The sequence below is a fragment of the Fringilla coelebs genome, assembly GCF_963513975.1.
Source record: "Fringilla coelebs genome assembly, chromosome: 17".
NCBI classification, from domain to species: Eukaryota; Metazoa; Chordata; class Aves; order Passeriformes; family Fringillidae; genus Fringilla; species Fringilla coelebs.
This window is the reverse complement of record NC_140043.1, coordinates 14,104,030-14,121,805: the sequence shown is the minus strand read 5'-3', so window position 1 is coordinate 14,121,805 and position 17,776 is coordinate 14,104,030. Positions and strand designations below refer to the sequence as shown.

At 42.3% G+C, this 17,776-nt stretch overlaps 1 protein-coding gene across 1 annotated transcript in view; it reads right to left on the bottom strand.

The window, feature by feature from the left end:
- Positions 1 to 3,132: 3,132 nt before the first annotated feature.
- Positions 3,133 to 17,776, bottom strand: part of AACS (acetoacetyl-CoA synthetase) — a 37,188-nt gene continuing 22,544 nt past the window's right edge. Inside the window, exons 9-18 of the mRNA XM_084217130.1 lie at positions 16,256 to 16,336; positions 15,122 to 15,246; positions 12,516 to 12,580; positions 12,215 to 12,337; positions 10,838 to 10,951; positions 10,557 to 10,682; positions 9,049 to 9,118; positions 8,313 to 8,371; positions 6,949 to 7,151; positions 3,133 to 4,437 (exon numbers count right to left, since the gene is read on the bottom strand). Of these exons, the coding sequence (XP_084073256.1) occupies positions 4,300 to 4,437; positions 6,949 to 7,151; positions 8,313 to 8,371; positions 9,049 to 9,118; positions 10,557 to 10,682; positions 10,838 to 10,951; positions 12,215 to 12,337; positions 12,516 to 12,580; positions 15,122 to 15,246; positions 16,256 to 16,336 (1,104 nt within the window). The 3' untranslated portion in view covers positions 3,133 to 4,299. The remainder of the gene's footprint in view (positions 4,438 to 6,948; positions 7,152 to 8,312; positions 8,372 to 9,048; positions 9,119 to 10,556; positions 10,683 to 10,837; positions 10,952 to 12,214; positions 12,338 to 12,515; positions 12,581 to 15,121; positions 15,247 to 16,255; positions 16,337 to 17,776) is intronic.

The window sequence follows — 17,776 nt, the reverse complement described above, 5'->3', positions numbered from 1 at the left end:
AGCTCTCCCCCTGCTCCCTCCCTCAAAGCTCCCACACAGCCAGGGGTTCCCGTGGGCTTGTGCTGGTTTGGGCATTTCCTGCCTCATTTCCCTCCCCTCTCGCATGCACACACCCTGTAATTACAAAAAGGTTGAGGAAATGGGAACAAACCCTGAAGTGAAGCATGAAATAGGCTCCATGGCTCCAGATAGCCAGGGCCATTTAAAGCCTTGCTTGGCATTTGCATTAGAAGAACAAATCCTGTACAGGAATCTCTCCTATGCTTTCTCCTCCTGCATTAATTCATGAAGTGTCATGTTTCTAGCATATTTTATTATACATGAGAACCAGACAAATTAAAATTCTCAGCTGAGTATCACTTTTGTACACTCAAGGCTGCCTCCTTCAGCTCTGGTGAGGGTTGAAGTGACACTGCTTTAAACTCAGCTCACCTTTCAAACCAAGGCAGTTAAACCAAACAAACTCTCCACATTTTCTTCCATTTTCTTCACAATTCATTTCCATTCAGCTTTAACCTCTTTGTAGCTAATAGAAGGTGAAGATAAATACTCTCCTGATCCTTGTCAAAACACAGATCAATAGACTGGGAGTGCTGGAAGCAATCAGTGCCTTCGTGAAACAAAAACAGAATAGGGGATGGAACTGGGTGATCTTGAAAGGTCCCTTCCAGCCCAAACCATTCCCTGATTTTAAAACTCTTCTCACCAATGGCACTGTTATCCTGCAGCAGCCAAAACTTAATTCCCTTTGAGTCTACAGAAGAGGGAACAAAACTGGAAAAGGGATTTTTTTTTTTTTTTAGTAGATTCCTCATTAGTACCGTGAACCTCCTCTCATTAGTGATGTATACCTTAATATGCTATTGTAAACTAATTAGCAGTCCTGGAGATGATGGGTTTTTTCCAAGGGACATTATCCTTCCAGCTGGAATCTGAGGCTGAATGCTGATAAGCCTCTTGAACTTTGCAAAACCACTCATCAAAAGTAGCTGGACGAGAATTCGTTAAGGTCTCCTAATTAAGAAGTACAAGGCCCAATTAAGCTCTCACTAATGTGCTGCCCAGCCCAGTTAAACACAGCACGCTGAGGATTTTCCCACCCCCACCAGGGCTGGATCCTCACTTGAGTTCATCTCCAGCTGCTGGTTTGGGAGAGTTTCTGTGAGAAATGGCGTGGGCAGTGAGGTGTGGTTTGGGACATCTCACTGTTCCGCAGCTGGAATGTTCTGGACTCCCTCTCCTGGGGGTGACACAGGGCAGGCAGAGCAGAAGGCTCAGCCTGATGCTGATTATTTCATTATTGGAACCTGAAGAGGCCCCAGATTGCCAGCAAGGGGAATGTGGGTGCTCCCCTCAGCCCCCAGGCTGCCCCCTGGATCCTGGCCACAGCCACAGAACTCCCACCCTGCTTTCATCCTGGGAGAACACAGCCCAGGACACAGAGACATCAGGCATTCCTCTTACTACAAAAAGTGTAGAAGAAAATAAAGATACATCTTGATGCTCTCCAAGACCTGGTTATAAATGAGCTAAAGATACCCTTCCTCTGGAAAGAAGGATGAACCAGGAAATCTCAGATTTATCCTGCAAGATCCAGGCAGCAGACTGGCACCTGAGAAAGCCCCTCACAAGCTGAACAATGTCAGAGGAGGAACTCCAGAGGGCACCTGTAGGAATCCCAAAGCCTTTTCCTCCTGAAACCTCTGCTCAGGCTCTCACAGGTGCCCAGAGCATTCCCCACACACTCCAGTTTCCCCAGCCCAGAACCCTTTAGCTCTGTCTCAGACCCTGGCACTCCTTCCTCCTGCATTTTAAACCTAATTTTAATGCCCCTTTACCTGTGTGAGTGACTGCTCAGCTCATAAATGAAATACTTTTAAATATGTATGCACTAAACTGGAAGACAATAATGGCCCCAGGGAAGTTGCATTCCATCAGGCAATTACCTGTGTTTTTAAAATCACTGTGTAAGTAATCCACACAACCCATTGCTCTTGCACATAACAATAAACCATTTTATCATCTCTGCCCTGCTTGGGCTGCTGTGTACCAGCTCATTTTATTTCCTAGAGAACCACCACTAACCAGGGAAATTAATTGAAATCATAAGGCAGTGGGAGGGGGAAGTACCTGCTCTAACAGGAGCTGACAAAAGCACATTTCTGAGAGGGGAGTGATAAAACCACATCCCCCAAGGGCAAATGGGCTGATTCCATCACAGAATCCAGGAGTGACTCTCAGATTTGCACCCAGCCTGGAGTTCCTCTGCTCTAATTGCTCTGCTGTTGAACATTCAACCAGAGCTTAAAGCCATTTCCAGAGCCAGCTCTATTTGCATGCCACACATCCCCCTGAAATCTGCACATGGAGCTTTCCAGGCAAAATACTGTGAACCTCAAATTATAAATAGGCAAGAGGGGAAAAAAAAATATGGAAGAGAAGAGGGCTATGCACTCAAGGTACAGCAGCGAGATCCTGGCAGCCCCAAGGCATCCATCCAGTGCTGCTGGGTAAAACTGTAATTTTCAGGGTAATACAAAAGGAAATCTACATTTTTGTTTGTAACTGGTGCCTGGGAAAAGCTTTGCAACATCTGACAATTACAAGAGATAAATTATATCCATTAATTAAACTTTCTCCAGTGTTTCCAGCATTATAAAGGATTAGAAAAAGCAGCCTCTAGGCATTGTATATGTTCTTAATGTATCTATGCTTCTAAACTATCTTTAATTAATGAAAGAACCCAAAATTACTTATTAATAAGGTTCTGTGGGCTTTGTAAACCTCAGACATTTTGCATGAATTAAAGAACAATATAATGAAGTTTTAATGAATACAAAGTCACAGTTAATGTAAAATTTATATATAGCAAGGCAGAAGGGGAAGGAATTTAAAAGTACTTTTAATCATAGGTTATTGGCAGCTTGGATAGCTCCTTTTTAAACTTTTCTAATGGGTGCTTGGTATTTTTATTATCACTCCAGCATGGCCTGACTCGGTACAGTAGGGAAAGTACCAGCACAGAAAGTTTTGGACTTGGATTAAACCCATTAAAATCAGAAAAACTAAGCTAAAAATTATTTCATAACAACCAGTCAAAAGGAAAATAAAGACAGCAAGAGATGAGATAGGTAATATATAATTATTATATATAAAGAATTGATTCATTTTAATTAACTCTTTATCAATGTTGAATGCATTCAACACAATTGTAAGTACAATAATATTTCACCCACAAAATTCAAATAGTGCAGGAGACACCGAATGCCAGAGGGTTGGTACAACTACTGCAACTGTATTTTATGAAAAACAAAACACTTGAGTGCTTCCATTTCACTGTTTCAGTAAGCTCAGTTTTTAATTACAGTATTTTTCCCTTTGTAAACTGGAGGGTTACAGACCTAGAAAAGGGGTCTCTTACTTCCAACATGACATTTAGTAAAAAAAGGTACAAAACCCATCAGCTTTTCATAAAGAAACACCCTGGAATTCCTCAGCCAAGCTTTGAGCCAATAAAGGACTTCAACCAAGGAAGCAAAATGTCTTCTTCAAATGTCATTCTGTTAATCCACAGTAATGTCAGCAAATTCCTTGGAAATAGCCTGGAATACCCCAGGAATGAGGAGGAAGGAATGCTCCCTTCACATTCTGAGCCCCCAGAAGTCTCTCAGCCAACAGCTTAACACAATGAGAAGGCTACAGCACAAACTGAAGCAGCAATTACCCTCCAAGGTACCGTCAGGTATCTCAAGAAATGATTCTGAGTCCAATGGGTTTAGTGCATTATGATTTGGCTTTATAAAAACACCTCAATGCACACTACACTGAGAACACTTGCATGGTTCAGGGGCAAGGGGTTAAAACCACTGTGAACTTCCTTACACAGTTTGACAAGCACAGGGATTGAAAAGTGTGGCTAAAAATCCAGTTAAAAAAAAAAAAGCAAACATTTTATGAAAGAAATATTCTACCTGCAACTATTGGTGCTCCCATTTGATGGGCTGCTGATGTAAATCTAACCAGAAAAGATGCACTCATATATATAAAAATCAAAACAGGCAGGTTCCTCCTTCCAGGCTGGAAAAAACTCCAAAATATATGGCATATTTCACCAATAAAAGGGAGCTAAGCTTTACCCAAGCCTTTCATAATGCACTTCATGAAATATTTTTTTCCTTTTAAAAGAACCACTGGTATTAAATAGAGCTTTTTCTTTACATACAGTATTGGTATATACAAAACAAATACAGAACAGACAGACACACAAAAAAAAAAAAAAACAAACCCAAAAAAGTGACTTTAATAGTCTTGAAGCTCAGGAATATTTTGGTAGAGGTCCAAAGCCTCTGGGTTTGAGAAAGCTCCCCGCTGCTCAACTTCTTTCCCTGCAATTATTTGCTTCACAGCTACTTCCACTTTCTTCCCATTTACTGTATACTGAAAAACAAAACCAGCAAAGATAAAATTACTTTTTTTTTCATGTAGTGGTTTTATGAAAATATTCATGAAACCCCCCACCAATTCCAGAACTCTATCAAAACTTAACAGAATGCCTTCTCTTTTGTTCCACTTGAAGCACTTTCTTCTGAAACATCACTTGAAGAGTAGGTAGAATTCAAAGAGTTTGTGTCAGTTTATTACTCCTACTGGCAATTCTGTGAGAACATGATCAAGCTCCAATATAAAACAACAAAAACCACGGTAAAAACACTAAAAATATTTAGTTTTTATGTTCTGACACATCCAATGTTCAAAGAGTTTTCAATTTTTTAAGGGTGGACTCAAAAAACAAAGCCCAACTGCACTGCAAGAAGAAAACCAGGATTTTCTTATCTGAACTGGACAGTTTTTCTAAAAGGGTGAAGTGAAACTGAGCTTAAATGGTCCTCTACAGTGAAACACTTCCAAACAAACCATAACAAATAAAATAAACTGGAACCAACAGAGGCTTCACCTCCACTGGTGAATCACATGAATTCTATTATTGTGTGACTCAAAGGAAGGACTCTGTAGAATAAAACCCAAATTCTTCTCTCAGGATCAGAGCACTGTAATTTCTGACCCAGAAGGAGGATGTGCTGCAGGGTGAGCAGGGGAAGCCCAGGCCTGGCTTGGGTGATCTCTGGTTTTAGAGGCACCAAGGCTTGCTGAGCTCCTTCCTGGTGCCACTGAGATTTTGGGGGTGGCAGCTCTGAAAAGCTGACACACAAATCCCTCCTCAATGCTCCTGGGAACAGGACCCACCTGCTCAATCTGCTGGGGGAGGAACCCAGGCTGCTCCTGGCTCCAAAGCCACTGAACCTCCTGAGTGAGCTCCAGGCACCCCCACTGATCCCTGGAGATCACTCAGAACAGGTGGAATAATCCTCAGCACACCCTTACAATATTGTCTGGGTACAAAAACATCCAACTTTTCCTTATTAGATCTGCTCAAGTCTTGTGTAACCCTACCCCCCCATCCTGAGCCACCTTCACCTCTCTCCTCAACAATCAGCAAGCTAATTTTCACACATGCCCAGTAACCACAACAGCTCAGTGGCCTGCAAGGGAACTGCCTCCTTTAAAAAAAGTTAAGGCTGTTCCAAGTAAATTAATTTACTTTAATCAGTAAATCCTGGGCCTGATGACGAGAATGTTTATCTGCGCAGGACAGAAGCAGGCAGACTCACACTATGTTTTAAATACTAAATATCCTACTAAAAGCATGTTTTGTGCTGCTAAATCACCTCAGCACAGCTGTACTGTTTCTACCAGAACACAGTGTCAGGATCAGACTGTTTTCAGATGAGGAGTCAAGTACATTTCCAAAAGCAGCAGAAAATAGGCAGCTTCCCTTCCTTTCAAGCAAAACTTTTAAAGAAAGATGAGAGACAGCTTTGATCACTTCACCACTGGCAGATTTACCTGAAAGGTAATTAAAATTCACTCAATTCAGAAAATGTGTGAGCTAATTAATGATCTAGGCAGGCTCTCCTGAGGGCCAGCCCATCCCAAGCACCTCCCTGCTGTACATTCAGGTGATCCACACAGTTCACAAGTTCAACACTCCACACAGCAGCTGAGCTGCAGCCCAGAAAATGGCAACTTCAGGGAATTTTACACTCAAAGACATTTTGAGCCAAGGACTCAAAATCTGCCAACAGCATCCTGAAACAAAATTCACCCAAGAGATCAGGACCAGATTCCTCTGTGGACCACACAGGGCTGCTGAGCCCTACAGCACTCCCACATGGAAACAGTGGCAGGAAAGGGGTACCAGGTTCAAATGATGGCTCTCAAGTCCTTTGTCTGGACACACTCAAGTCTGTGTGCAAATGGAATGGGGAAAACCACCCTGCACCCCCACAATGCTGCCCAGAGACATCAGAGAGGGCTGTAAAACAGATATTCCAACTAAGGAGTTCACACAAGGAGCTCCAGCAGAACAGCTTCAACAGACTGAGCACGAAGAACCTTCAGCTGCACAAATTCCTTCTGAACAAGAACAACAATTTCATTTTAATTACTGTTACAGTTAAGAGAGTGATAGAGCTCCATTTAAGTGGCTAAACAGGTGTAAAAGTGAAATGGTTTACAAGATGATCTTCTGAATTTGCTGAGGGCTCTCAGCTCTCCTAAGAAAGTCACTCGTAACAAGAAAACAAAAATATGCTTATGGATAGCCAGAAAAGATAAAGGGAAATGACCTTCTTAATATTTTCTCTCAAGAGGTTTAAGAACACGCTATTGAGAAAAAGCAACCCATTTAAAAAACAAAAACCACGCTTAGCTGAAGAGGAGATGAAAAGATGTTGCTAGGCAACATAGACAAACTATTTATAAAGCTCGAATACACTTTTGAGATGCTAAAATTTCCACGTGTGTGGGTTTGAAGAGCAGTGACAACTGCTCCTTAATTACTATTCAAGGTGACAAAGAAAACAGCAGGCAGCCTTTTCCCTGACATACCGGGATGCCTTTGGTTTCCAGGATGAGGCTGGGGACGTGCCTGGCGGAGAGCGCCACGCGGATGGCGTCCTGGATGCGCTTCACCAGGCTGCGGCTGAAGGCGTGGCTGGAGGCCATCTTCAGGAACAGGATCACCCTCTCCTCGCCGTCCTTGTTGTACTGGGGGACACACAGGCTGTCAGACACCTCCTCGAAGGCTTCCACTGCAAAAGGAGTCTTTGTTAGAGCCGGGGTCTGGATCTGCGGGGTGCCCCCATGGAGTCAGAGTCATCATTCCTTCCTTCATGTTCTCAGAAGGCTGATTTATTATTTTAAGATATTATATTGTATTAAAGAATACTAAACTAAACAATATAGAAAAGATACTTACAGAAGGCTAAAAAGACAATAATGAAAACTTGCGACTCTTTCCGGAGCCTCGACACAGCTTGACCTTGACTGGCCAATGAGTCAAAACAATTCAAATGAAACCAATGGAGCAATCACCTGTTGGTAAACAATCTCCAACCACATTCCACATGTGAGCACAGCACAGGAGAGGCAAATGAGATAAGAATTTGTTTTCCTTTTTCTCTGAGGTTTCTCAGGAGAAAATCCTGGGGGAAGGGATTTTTCCAGAAAATGTGACAGCCCCAGCTGGGCTTTGCAGAACGTTCTGGACCCTCAAAGGAAAACATCACCTCCCCTGCGTGGGCAAAGGGAAACTGGCACCCTCTGCCTGGGTTAAGCTTCACCTCTGCCTGCTCTGGAGTTTCAGCTCTTATGTGAAAATCCAGGTTCAAGGACCATTGAGGTCCATAACAAAGTTTACTGCTACTTTTGGGGTAGATAAGGTTTTGCACAAAGCCCTTTGCTCTGGCTTTCCCCACTGCAGCACACACAGGAGACAAAGTCCTGCTGACACAAGAACAAGGAGACAGCAGCTCCTTGAGTCTCAGCTTAGCACCTCTGCAGGGACAGTTCCCCCCTGTCACAACACAGTCTTTGGAATACAAAGCACAAGCTCAAGAACTAGCTCTAATTATTGGGAAAGGTACAATAAAAACAGTGTCAAGAGCTTGCCTTGAGGGAAAGAAGAAAAGCCTGACAGGGTAGGGGAAAAAAAGAAAAAAATCTGCTCCATAAAACGTTGGTTTTGTATATCCCAATGAGTCACCTCCCACCCTACAGATACTTCAGGAAAGCAACCAGTTTCAAGTTTACAAAAATCAAATTTTACTGATACTAACATACACTGTACTGTCTTATTTGAAAAGCAGCAAGGTTTTTCTTACTTAATCCTTCTAAACAGCTTTGTAATGCTTACATTTCAGATTTAAGGCAACAATGTCATAGCTGGAAGAGGTGGAAAGTTGATTTCATACCTATGTTATAGATTTCAGAACTTCCAAATCTTACTCCATTTGGATTTAATGTACCATCACTGAAAAACCACAAAGAAAATAAAGAAACATTAAAGTGTAATTACAGCTTGATCAAGAGGAAAAACTGATGCAATTAAGCAAGTCTCTCTAGTGAAAGCAAAACCATATCAGAAACAGAATTTTAAGAGAATTTGAGTCAAAAAGGCATTTTACTCATTAGAATGAATCTGTACAGAGAACAGCAACATTAATTCACTCAACTTTGTTTCAAACATGAAACATTTTGTTGAAATGCAACAGTAAATTCATCATCAGTTGTGATCCTGAATGTCTGTGATCGCTGACACAGGCACAAGTTAATACCTGACCTTCTGGAAGGAAGTTTTGCTGTAAAACAAGGTGGTGGCAAAGCCAAGACCACAAAAGTTCCCCAATCCACCACCTTGAATGTGCTGCACTCTCAATCCAAACTCCTGGCACCATTATGAACCATGGAACACAAAACCAAGTCCAGTAGTCTTGTGTTCATAAACACAAAAGTGAACCTTGAAATGGGCTCCCTTCCCTCAAATCCAGCTGCTCTGATTAATTTAAGGGTTGAAACCCATAACATGAGATTCAATAAAATTAATATAAAGCTAACAAGGGTGGCAGAAGCATGTGCATTTTACTCCAAGGTGAAGAGAGCAAATTGTAACACTTGTTTCCTCCCAGCACTCCCACCAGAACACTGTACCTGCGACCCAGCATGACAATTCCTCCAGTCTTGGGGTTAATTTTGCAGTAATCACCATGGGCCCAGACACCTGGTGGGGAATGGCAAAGGTTAAGCAGGATTTCCTGATCCAGTCACTCAGCTGGCATTAACTGAGTGAAATACACAGAAATACAGCTGATATTCTCCCCCCAGGCAGGGTAACAGCACTGAGCTACACCAACAATCCACACCAGAGTTATGGAAGAACCAGCACACCCAGGGGCAGCTCAGAAATCAGGATCACAGCCCAGGTGTGATCTGATAACTGTCTGCAGGAGTACACAGCCTTCCTGATAAAACCAGCTGCTCTGAATACCTCATTTTGAATTACTGGAAGCATCTTCCACAGAAGTAACAACATTCCCACCTCCATTCATTGTCTTTCTTGATCCATTTTTTATTATGCACAATTCTTTAAGAATTCTGTAAGAAGCTTTCTGGGCTTGTGTAATAGGTATCAACAATTCCCTAGAGAGCTTTTGTGCTTACTGTTCTTTGTCTTAATGCAAAATCAGGTTTGACTTTTCAGTATTATTTAAGATTGATACTGCCACAGCAGCCTGCCAAAACCAGAAGTACAACCCAATTCAAGTTTTTCTGAGGAAAAACACCAACCTCAGTAATTTGCACGTAAGATCATTTTCCAACTTAATTGTTACCCTCTCAAGCCCATTTACAAGGCAAGACAGAAAAGGGGTCCAGACAGAACCTCAGTGATTTCAGTCTTAAAATTGTGACACTGATGGTTCTCTTTTCTATTTACTGCTGTCAGGCTTACATGCAGACTGCAACTTCCACATTTCCTGGGTGATTGTCTCCTGCTGCACATCCTGACTTTTCTTGTGAACCCACTCTGTACTGCTGCTATTTATTAAAAAAAAAGTTTTCACATGCAAATACAGCAGCTGGCGACCCTGCTCTTAAAAAATCCCTGCCCCAGAGGCACCAGGGGTTTTGGCATTGCTGTGCCACAGCAGGAAGAGCCCTGGATGAGCAGAGTCCTCCCTAATTACTAAGAAAAGCCTCTGGTCCACTTTACCCTGTAGAAGGCTAAGGCTGCATGTCTGAGGCAGCATATATTTAATATATATTTAATCCTCATGCTAACGAGGCAGCAGGTCAGCACCCTTCCCTTGGGACTGACTCCTCCAGGCAGGCAGGAGCAGGCTGGCAGAGGTGCAGCAGCACTCACTAATTGCTGATTGCTCCCTGCCCTGTGCAGCCCTTCCAACTCACACCTGTGCCAAGCAGCCTGGGACAGGCAGAGCTGCCCAAGGAGAGCAGCAGCCAAACTGGACTGGAGCTTTGCAGAGATCCTTGCTGCTTTTATTTGGGTCTCTAGTCACAACAAAGCACGAGAAAACAGAGTGAGGTGTTATGAAATGTAATAGCTCACCCTGGAAACTGGGACTCAAAGCTGCCCCTGTGGCTGTCACTGGGCAGCAGCAAATAAACCTGTGCCCTCCCTTGCACCCTCCATGACATACCTGGGAATTTGGAAAAATAAGCTTTTCTGTATTTGCTGCCATTCTCATCGTTCCAGAAGTGTGTGGGCTGGCAGGGAATGGGCTTGGTGCAAACCAGCTCTCCACTTTCACCCCAAACTGGCTTTCCTGTCGATAAAAAAAGAGCTGTTTTCCACCTTTCCTTTCTGTAAATGACATAGTAACAAAGCAAAGAGCAGCTACACTTACTACTTGTTGTTAAAGTTAAGATCACCTCGCTACTGTATTTTCAAAGCCTGCACAGCATTCTGGATCATGGTTACCTTCATCATTCCATGCTTCCACAGCCATTCCAAGATTTCTGCCCTGAATTTCTCCTTTGTAAACAGGAACTGTAACATTGTGACCCATGAAACATGAAATTATATCTGTTCCACCTACAATAAAAGAAATCCGTTTAGAATTTACAATATTTTTTGGGAAAAGCCAACCTGAGAACTACATAGGACACTGGAACTGCCAACCTTTGCCAAAGGCTTCTGATCCACACTAAGAGGATAGAACAAACAGCATTATCTAGCATGTTGTGACTTTTATTAAAAGGCTTTCTTCCTTACTTTATATATCTTGTTATATGTGTATGCCTTTCATGCAGAGCTATCCCTTAAGGCATAACTTTTCTTCTTCCAACAGTCTCTTTAATCTCATTCAAGGAAATTTCCATTTATAGGAGAGAGAAAACAAACAGGGCCTGATTTACTGACTTCAGATATTTACAGAATTACTTAGAAATGTTTTCTTGTTTGTTTTCATTAGTTTAAAGTAACCAGTCAAGCTACATTTACTTAGCTTTTATACCTAATCAGCATGGGAGGAGGGGAGCCAGGCCTTCAAGATGAACAGTTATCTTAAGAAAAATAGATACTGTCAAAGTGCTTACTTAACTGGAATATTTATAGTCTTTCTAGGACTTTGTGGAAGAGAATTAAGACACAAATCAATCATGTTATCTTTTCTCAAAAATAGGCTTCTGCATTTCAGTCTATTAATGTCTGTAGTAGCAAGTTCTAGATTCAGCACTACTCTTACTGAGCCCAGAGTCTGAGATAACTTCAGTAGCAGAATAGTCACATTTTTAAAAATCAAACTGAGTTAAAAAGCTCTTTGAAAAAGTCAGGCCTTGTTACAAAGCAGAATGAGGAGTGCTGTGGTGGACCTTACATGAGCAGAAGTTGCCTCAGCCAGCACTGCTCACAACAAACTGCACAGCATGGGGGCTTGATACTTCTCTAATTATATAATCCACAAAAAAAATCCATCTGCAGTGCCAATTACTTGGCACAAAAGAACTGAAATGGGAACTCTCCAAGAGGTATTTTCTGCTAAAGTCAGCTATATGCAGAACAGTATGTTCTGTAGGTTAATAGACTCTTTGCTTGATCTCACCCTGCCACCCCTAAGGACAGCCAGTCAAAATAAATGATCATACTTAAAATCCAAAACATCCACCAAAACACTTTGGAGTGCCTGAGTTTCATTATGGCACAGTGAATTATGCAGAAAACCTCAGCACTAAAGAGACAGCTCATTCCACTTTAACTATAACCAATCCCAAATGATCCAAAGCTTCCCAAACAAGCAGGAGGGAGCTGCACAGGCAATCAGAGAATTCCTGAGATGCTGAAGCATAAAAGCCTCACCTGAAATGGATCCCAGGAGGACACTGCTTTTTATGTGTTTGTAGACATACTCATAGCTTTGAGATTTGAGAGGTGATCCTGTAGACAGGATAGTGTGGAGTGTCTGGAGATTGTGTGTTTCGCCTTAAAAAGGAGAAAAGCAAAACACAGGTTAAGGCAGAATTCTCCAAGTGTTTGGAACTGTTTCTCACTACAATCCAGAATAATTACATAAAGGGCTGTGACAAGACAGAGAGCCAGAACCAGGAGAGGAAAGGTAGGAGGGAGGACAGAAGGGATTCACCAGATTTTTGAAGCTTACATGGTTTTAAATTCTTCTCTTCTAGCACAGCCAGCCACTTTGCACCCGTTCCAAGGATGGTGATCCTAGAGGGAAACGAAGTTTACATGTTTTGCATATTTAAATATGCTAAGATTCTAAAGACCTGCAATTCCCACTGCAGTGAGCAGAGGCTGTTACACACTCTGTATGTGGATTAGACAAACAATGCAGCCTCTCAGAGCTTTCCAAGTGCAAGGCACCTCCTTTTGAACTATCAAAATCAGTCAGATCAAATGTCATCTCTGCAGCTTTGAAACTTTTAACTCTATCTTTAAATATTAAGCAAAGCTTTCCCATCTCTCAGAGACAGTTACTTACATTTACAGGAATTTGTAACTGCAGAACACTCCAAAGACATCACAAAATGTTATCATGTTTACTTTATTGATGGGCCAGAATTTTCCCAGAGTGCTTTGGTACAGGGAAACTTTGCCATTTCAGGGCACAGACTGACAAAAAATTACTCTGGGACAGCAATCAGTGATCTTCTGGTGATACCAGTTCAGTTTCCAGCGGTGAAAGCCTGAGCTGCCCATGCCTCAATGAACAGGAAACGTGGCCCAGCTGAACAATTCCATCCTGCCCTTGCAAAGGGCATTCAGAGCTCCTCAATACAATGGAATTAAAACCTGGTTTCTGCTGATTCCTTTTACATGACAGGATAAACTCACTCAAGAAAAGGCAGAGCTAGATGAGGATAAGGGACACAGCACAGAGCAGGGCAATACCAACACCAGCAGAGCTTAAATGAGATCCTGCTAGGCTGGGTTTTCCTCCAAAGGCAGGATGGGAGGTAGGACACTGTTCCAGGCAAGGAGAAGGGAATATTTCAACACTGCCAAAAGGGGATGTCTCCCTTTGCCACGCTGGTGGAAGACTCCCCTCAGGCAGGGACAGGCTCCTTGCACCAACACATCAGTGCACAGAGCAATTTACCAGGCACAAGGGAAGGGCACACAGAATGGCTTAGACTGGAAGGGACCTCAGAGATCATCTAGCTCCAACCCCTGCCATGGGCAGGTTCCAGCATGAGACCCCCAGCCCAGTGCTCCTCAGCTCCCCTGTGTGCCAATCCTATGAACTATTTTTACTCTTGTGTAACATCTCACTTTCCTTCCATGCCTCGAACCAGTGCTTATTTTACATTAGAATACAAAATGCTTCTCTATTTTAAGCTCTTTGACACTTCCTCTACAGCACATGTAGAGCCAAATCTCCCTTTATTTCCTTCCAAATGCTACATAACTGCATTTAGTCACCATCCCCCAATTCCCAGATCACTAATGGCTGTCCACTTGAGTCATTCCTGCCACGCAGGATGAGATATCCTGATGATCCCCTGAGAATATGCTCTCTGAAGGAAAGTGTGGTGCATCTTCAGAGAAGAAGGTAATCTTCACATGTTGGAGCCTTTTTTTTTTAACATATTTAACATATGAGTGAGCTGGGAACAGACTGCATGATGAAGTAGCACCCAGATGGCCACCGCTTTTAGCGCCAGATTACAAAAGTGAGACATGCAGACACATTTATCTTCACTTGCTTTTGGCATGTGGAGACAATGCTTAAAAATAAGCTGGGTTGTTTCTCAATTCTCATTTTTTTTGCCCGTTGTTCCACCAGGGTTTCTTTGGGGGTGAAGCATGGCTGAAGTTTGTGGGTTTCTTTTGTACTTTTTATTGGAAGCATTTTGACTTGGCATTAAGCTTCAGTTATAATAGCCAGAGACAAAATGTCAGTCTTTAAATATTACATGTCACAAAAGAGTGAAGTTTAAATTATTAATGATGCAGAGTCAGAAAGTGAATCTTTTGTCATCCACTTTCCACCACAAACAAGTTTAATTATCAATTTAAAATGACACTCGTCTTACTGGTAATAAAATTCAAATTTACATGCAGCTAGCAAAATAGGAAACAAAATAAATTTAAAAAAAAAAATCAAAGTTTAACAAAGTGTACAAAGCTAAATGCAATCACAGGGTTTTAGAAGTGTTTATCTGCTACCTGCCATTTCTCTAAGCTCCAAGAAAGGGTGCTGTGAGCATTTTCAGGCACAAAAAATGGCATAAAACAATTACCAAACAGCTTATCAGTATGAATTAGGCATTATAGGTTAAAAAGCAAAATATGAAAATATAAGCAGCCCTGCTGAGCCTTTCCAGTCAATTTATGTCTTTAAGTCAAAGTTCTATATTAAAATCTTAGGTTGAGCTGCTTGAAAAAAAGAGTTCTTATTTACTAAGTTCTGAGTGTGCTGAGAAATTACTCTTCAGATTGCTCCCAATTACTGCCTTTTGAAAAGGCTGCTCTTGAAAACTATTGAACCAAAAGTCTTTGTTTGCCTGGAATTCTAATACCTGACTCCAATTTGAAACAATCAGCTCTTTGTCTCTCCTCCTCTCTCAGAAAATGTTTCAGTACAAATTTTTAAAAGCAGTTCCACCCAGGGCTGAGCCAAAAGATAAACTGTGTCATGCTGTGCATGAGCTCCTGCCCAAGGGAACAGCACCTCCAGGGAGGCTGCTTGGGGCAGCGTGACAGTGTGACAATGCCACCAGCCTGTATTTAGCCCTAGATACGTACCCTAGTCTGTCAGTCAGGTCCCAGAGCACATTTGGGGAAGGAACTAGAGGAGATCCATCATACAGGACCACTGAAGCTCCTGTAGCAAGTGCAGACACCAGCCAATTCCACATCATCCAGCCAGTCTGCAGGAGAGAGGAAACCTCCATGAGTCGGTCCCTGCCTGCAGCCCCAGCACAGCAGCGCAGTCAGCTCAGAGCTCCAGCAGCTCTATGAGGATGCAGATCTCAGCAGAAGCTGCACCCAAGCATGATCTCTGCCCTGATGCAAGAGGAGCCACCTTCCCCTCCACTCCCCCTGCCTGAATTTCTCCTGCTGTTAAACCCACAGCAGGGATTTTGTCAGCTCATATCATATCGGGCTGAAGCCCTGCTCATCCTCTCACCTGTCCCAGGCTGCCTCAGCTGCATGTTCCTGATGGATGTTGATCTAAGTGAAGCCTCCCCACACCTAATGAGCTGGGGATCCCATGCTCCCTGCACACACAGCCTCACAGCAGGAGCCAGGACAAGGCAGAGACAAGGCAATTACCATGATCCCTCCACGGAGACACTGCGAGCTGACTAGTCATGTTAAAGTTCACAAGGGAACTCATGAGGAAAGACATCAGCCTTCTCCAAGTGCTACAGCCACTGAAGGCTTAGCAATCATTTTTCTTGATCACAGCATTAAAAAGAACCCCCCACCACATAACTGAACTCCACAGAGATGAGGTTTACCCCCTTTGCTTTATCAAGCTTGGAGCTGGGCAGCTTCCTTCCTCACAAACAAAACAGAGACATAAATTCTCATCTTGAGTATGACCTAGCCCTGCAGGAAGGTGGAATCTGATTTGTAGGTGATATTGATGAGCCAGCTTGATCAATAAACCTAAGAGACTAAAAATCAATCCATTTTCCTCAGCAGTTAGGTCAGAAACATTTAACATGGGTTAGACCTTTCATCAGAAAAGTCCCTGCTGCATTTTATCATTCCACCTGATTTTTTTTTAATAAACTTAGATGGGACAATCCCTTGCAGTAAAAAAATTTAACACACAAAGAACTGTACTTGTGGATTTGTATGACAAGTTGTCCCATCTTTACAGGAAAAAGATGTTACAGTGTCTCTAAAAATGCCTTAAGCCCCACTTGCCGTGGTGTAGTACATAATCACGTCACTGCTGCTCATGTTGCCATGAAGAATGTGCTCCTTCAGGTGCTGGATGAGGGTACCCTGCAAAAAGAAAGGAAAATATGAGAATCAATGAAAAAGCAAAACTCTGACAGCACATTAAGACTTAAAAAACACCAACAGTCAATAGCTTGCAGGATGTAGTCCAGGATTAAAGCAAGTATTCCCTTCAACTGCAACTGAAGCAAATCCCAGGGCCTATCTAACAGCAGCAGCAATTGCATTCTCCATTTTCTCACATAACTTTTCAGCCTCTCTCATTAGACCTCAGCAATTCCCACTGCACATCACTTTTAATCCATGGAATAAACAACTCCCTTCCCTTCCAACTCCACACAGCCATCAGTTGCAGAGTGCTCCATGCAGACCCTAATTTTAACAGCAGGCTTTCAGCAGCCAGGCTTTCCAAGAGAAGCCCTTTGACAGTTTCATTTTCAGTGAATTTGGGCAATGGGAGGAGTGAAGGACTGAGAGCTGCCATAAACTGCAGCAGCTGCTGAACATTAGCACCATGTGTCCAAATTATCTTATCTATTAACATCTAGGAGACAAAAGACCTGACAGCACAGATCTCTTGTAAACACTGGAGTGACTAGAAATGTGAAATGTCTCACTGCTCAGAGCATCAATATTAATAATCTCCTGAAATGTATTATTTCCTTTTGTTGGAAATGCTGCTAAACCACCGTCCTGATCATCATTAAAGCACAACTTGCTAGGATAAATAAATTTACAGACTACTTCATTAAGTCACTTCACTGCAGTGACAAATTAATGTAGCCAATGTTAAAATAAAAAATGGTTTTTGCATTTATGCAAGGAGTCATAGTGAAACTATTAAGAGCCTCATAAGCATGAAACAAGATTTACACTGCAAGAAAACAGATTACAGATAAACATTCAAAATGAAAAAGGAGAGTCATAAAACTGGCACATGCTTCAGGAGAAAAAGCAGAAAACATTAAATAAAAATAAAGGAGTAAATCTTATTTTCACTTCACTGCTCAAAGGAGCCAGGTCTGAATTCACCTACTGCTGTTTGAACACCCTCAGCTGTCACAACGCTGCCATCTAGCTACAGCTGCCATCTCCTACAGCTGAAAACCACCCAAAAATCGGGATTTAGAAACACAGGGTCGAACTGAATTGGTAAGGTTGCCAAGAGAATTGCAGGTGTTTACATAATTACTGCATTTATAAAGGAAAGCCCATTGTTCCTGCAGGAGATTCTGAAAGAGCCACACAAAATAGCAAAATTAAAAGTTATATTCAATTCAGATAAATACTGGTTTTCTTTTTCCTTCATTTCATTTTTGCTACTTCAGTTTTGGAACCAAAAGGGGATTTTTGAGAATGGTTTTAGGTATAGGCTATGAACAATCTCCCTGCAAAACCTGGTACCTCTCAGGATGGAAACAAAAGGACTGTGGGAGAAGGCAGAGCTGTTCTAAACTCACAGCCCCAAACGCTCTCCTGAGTTAA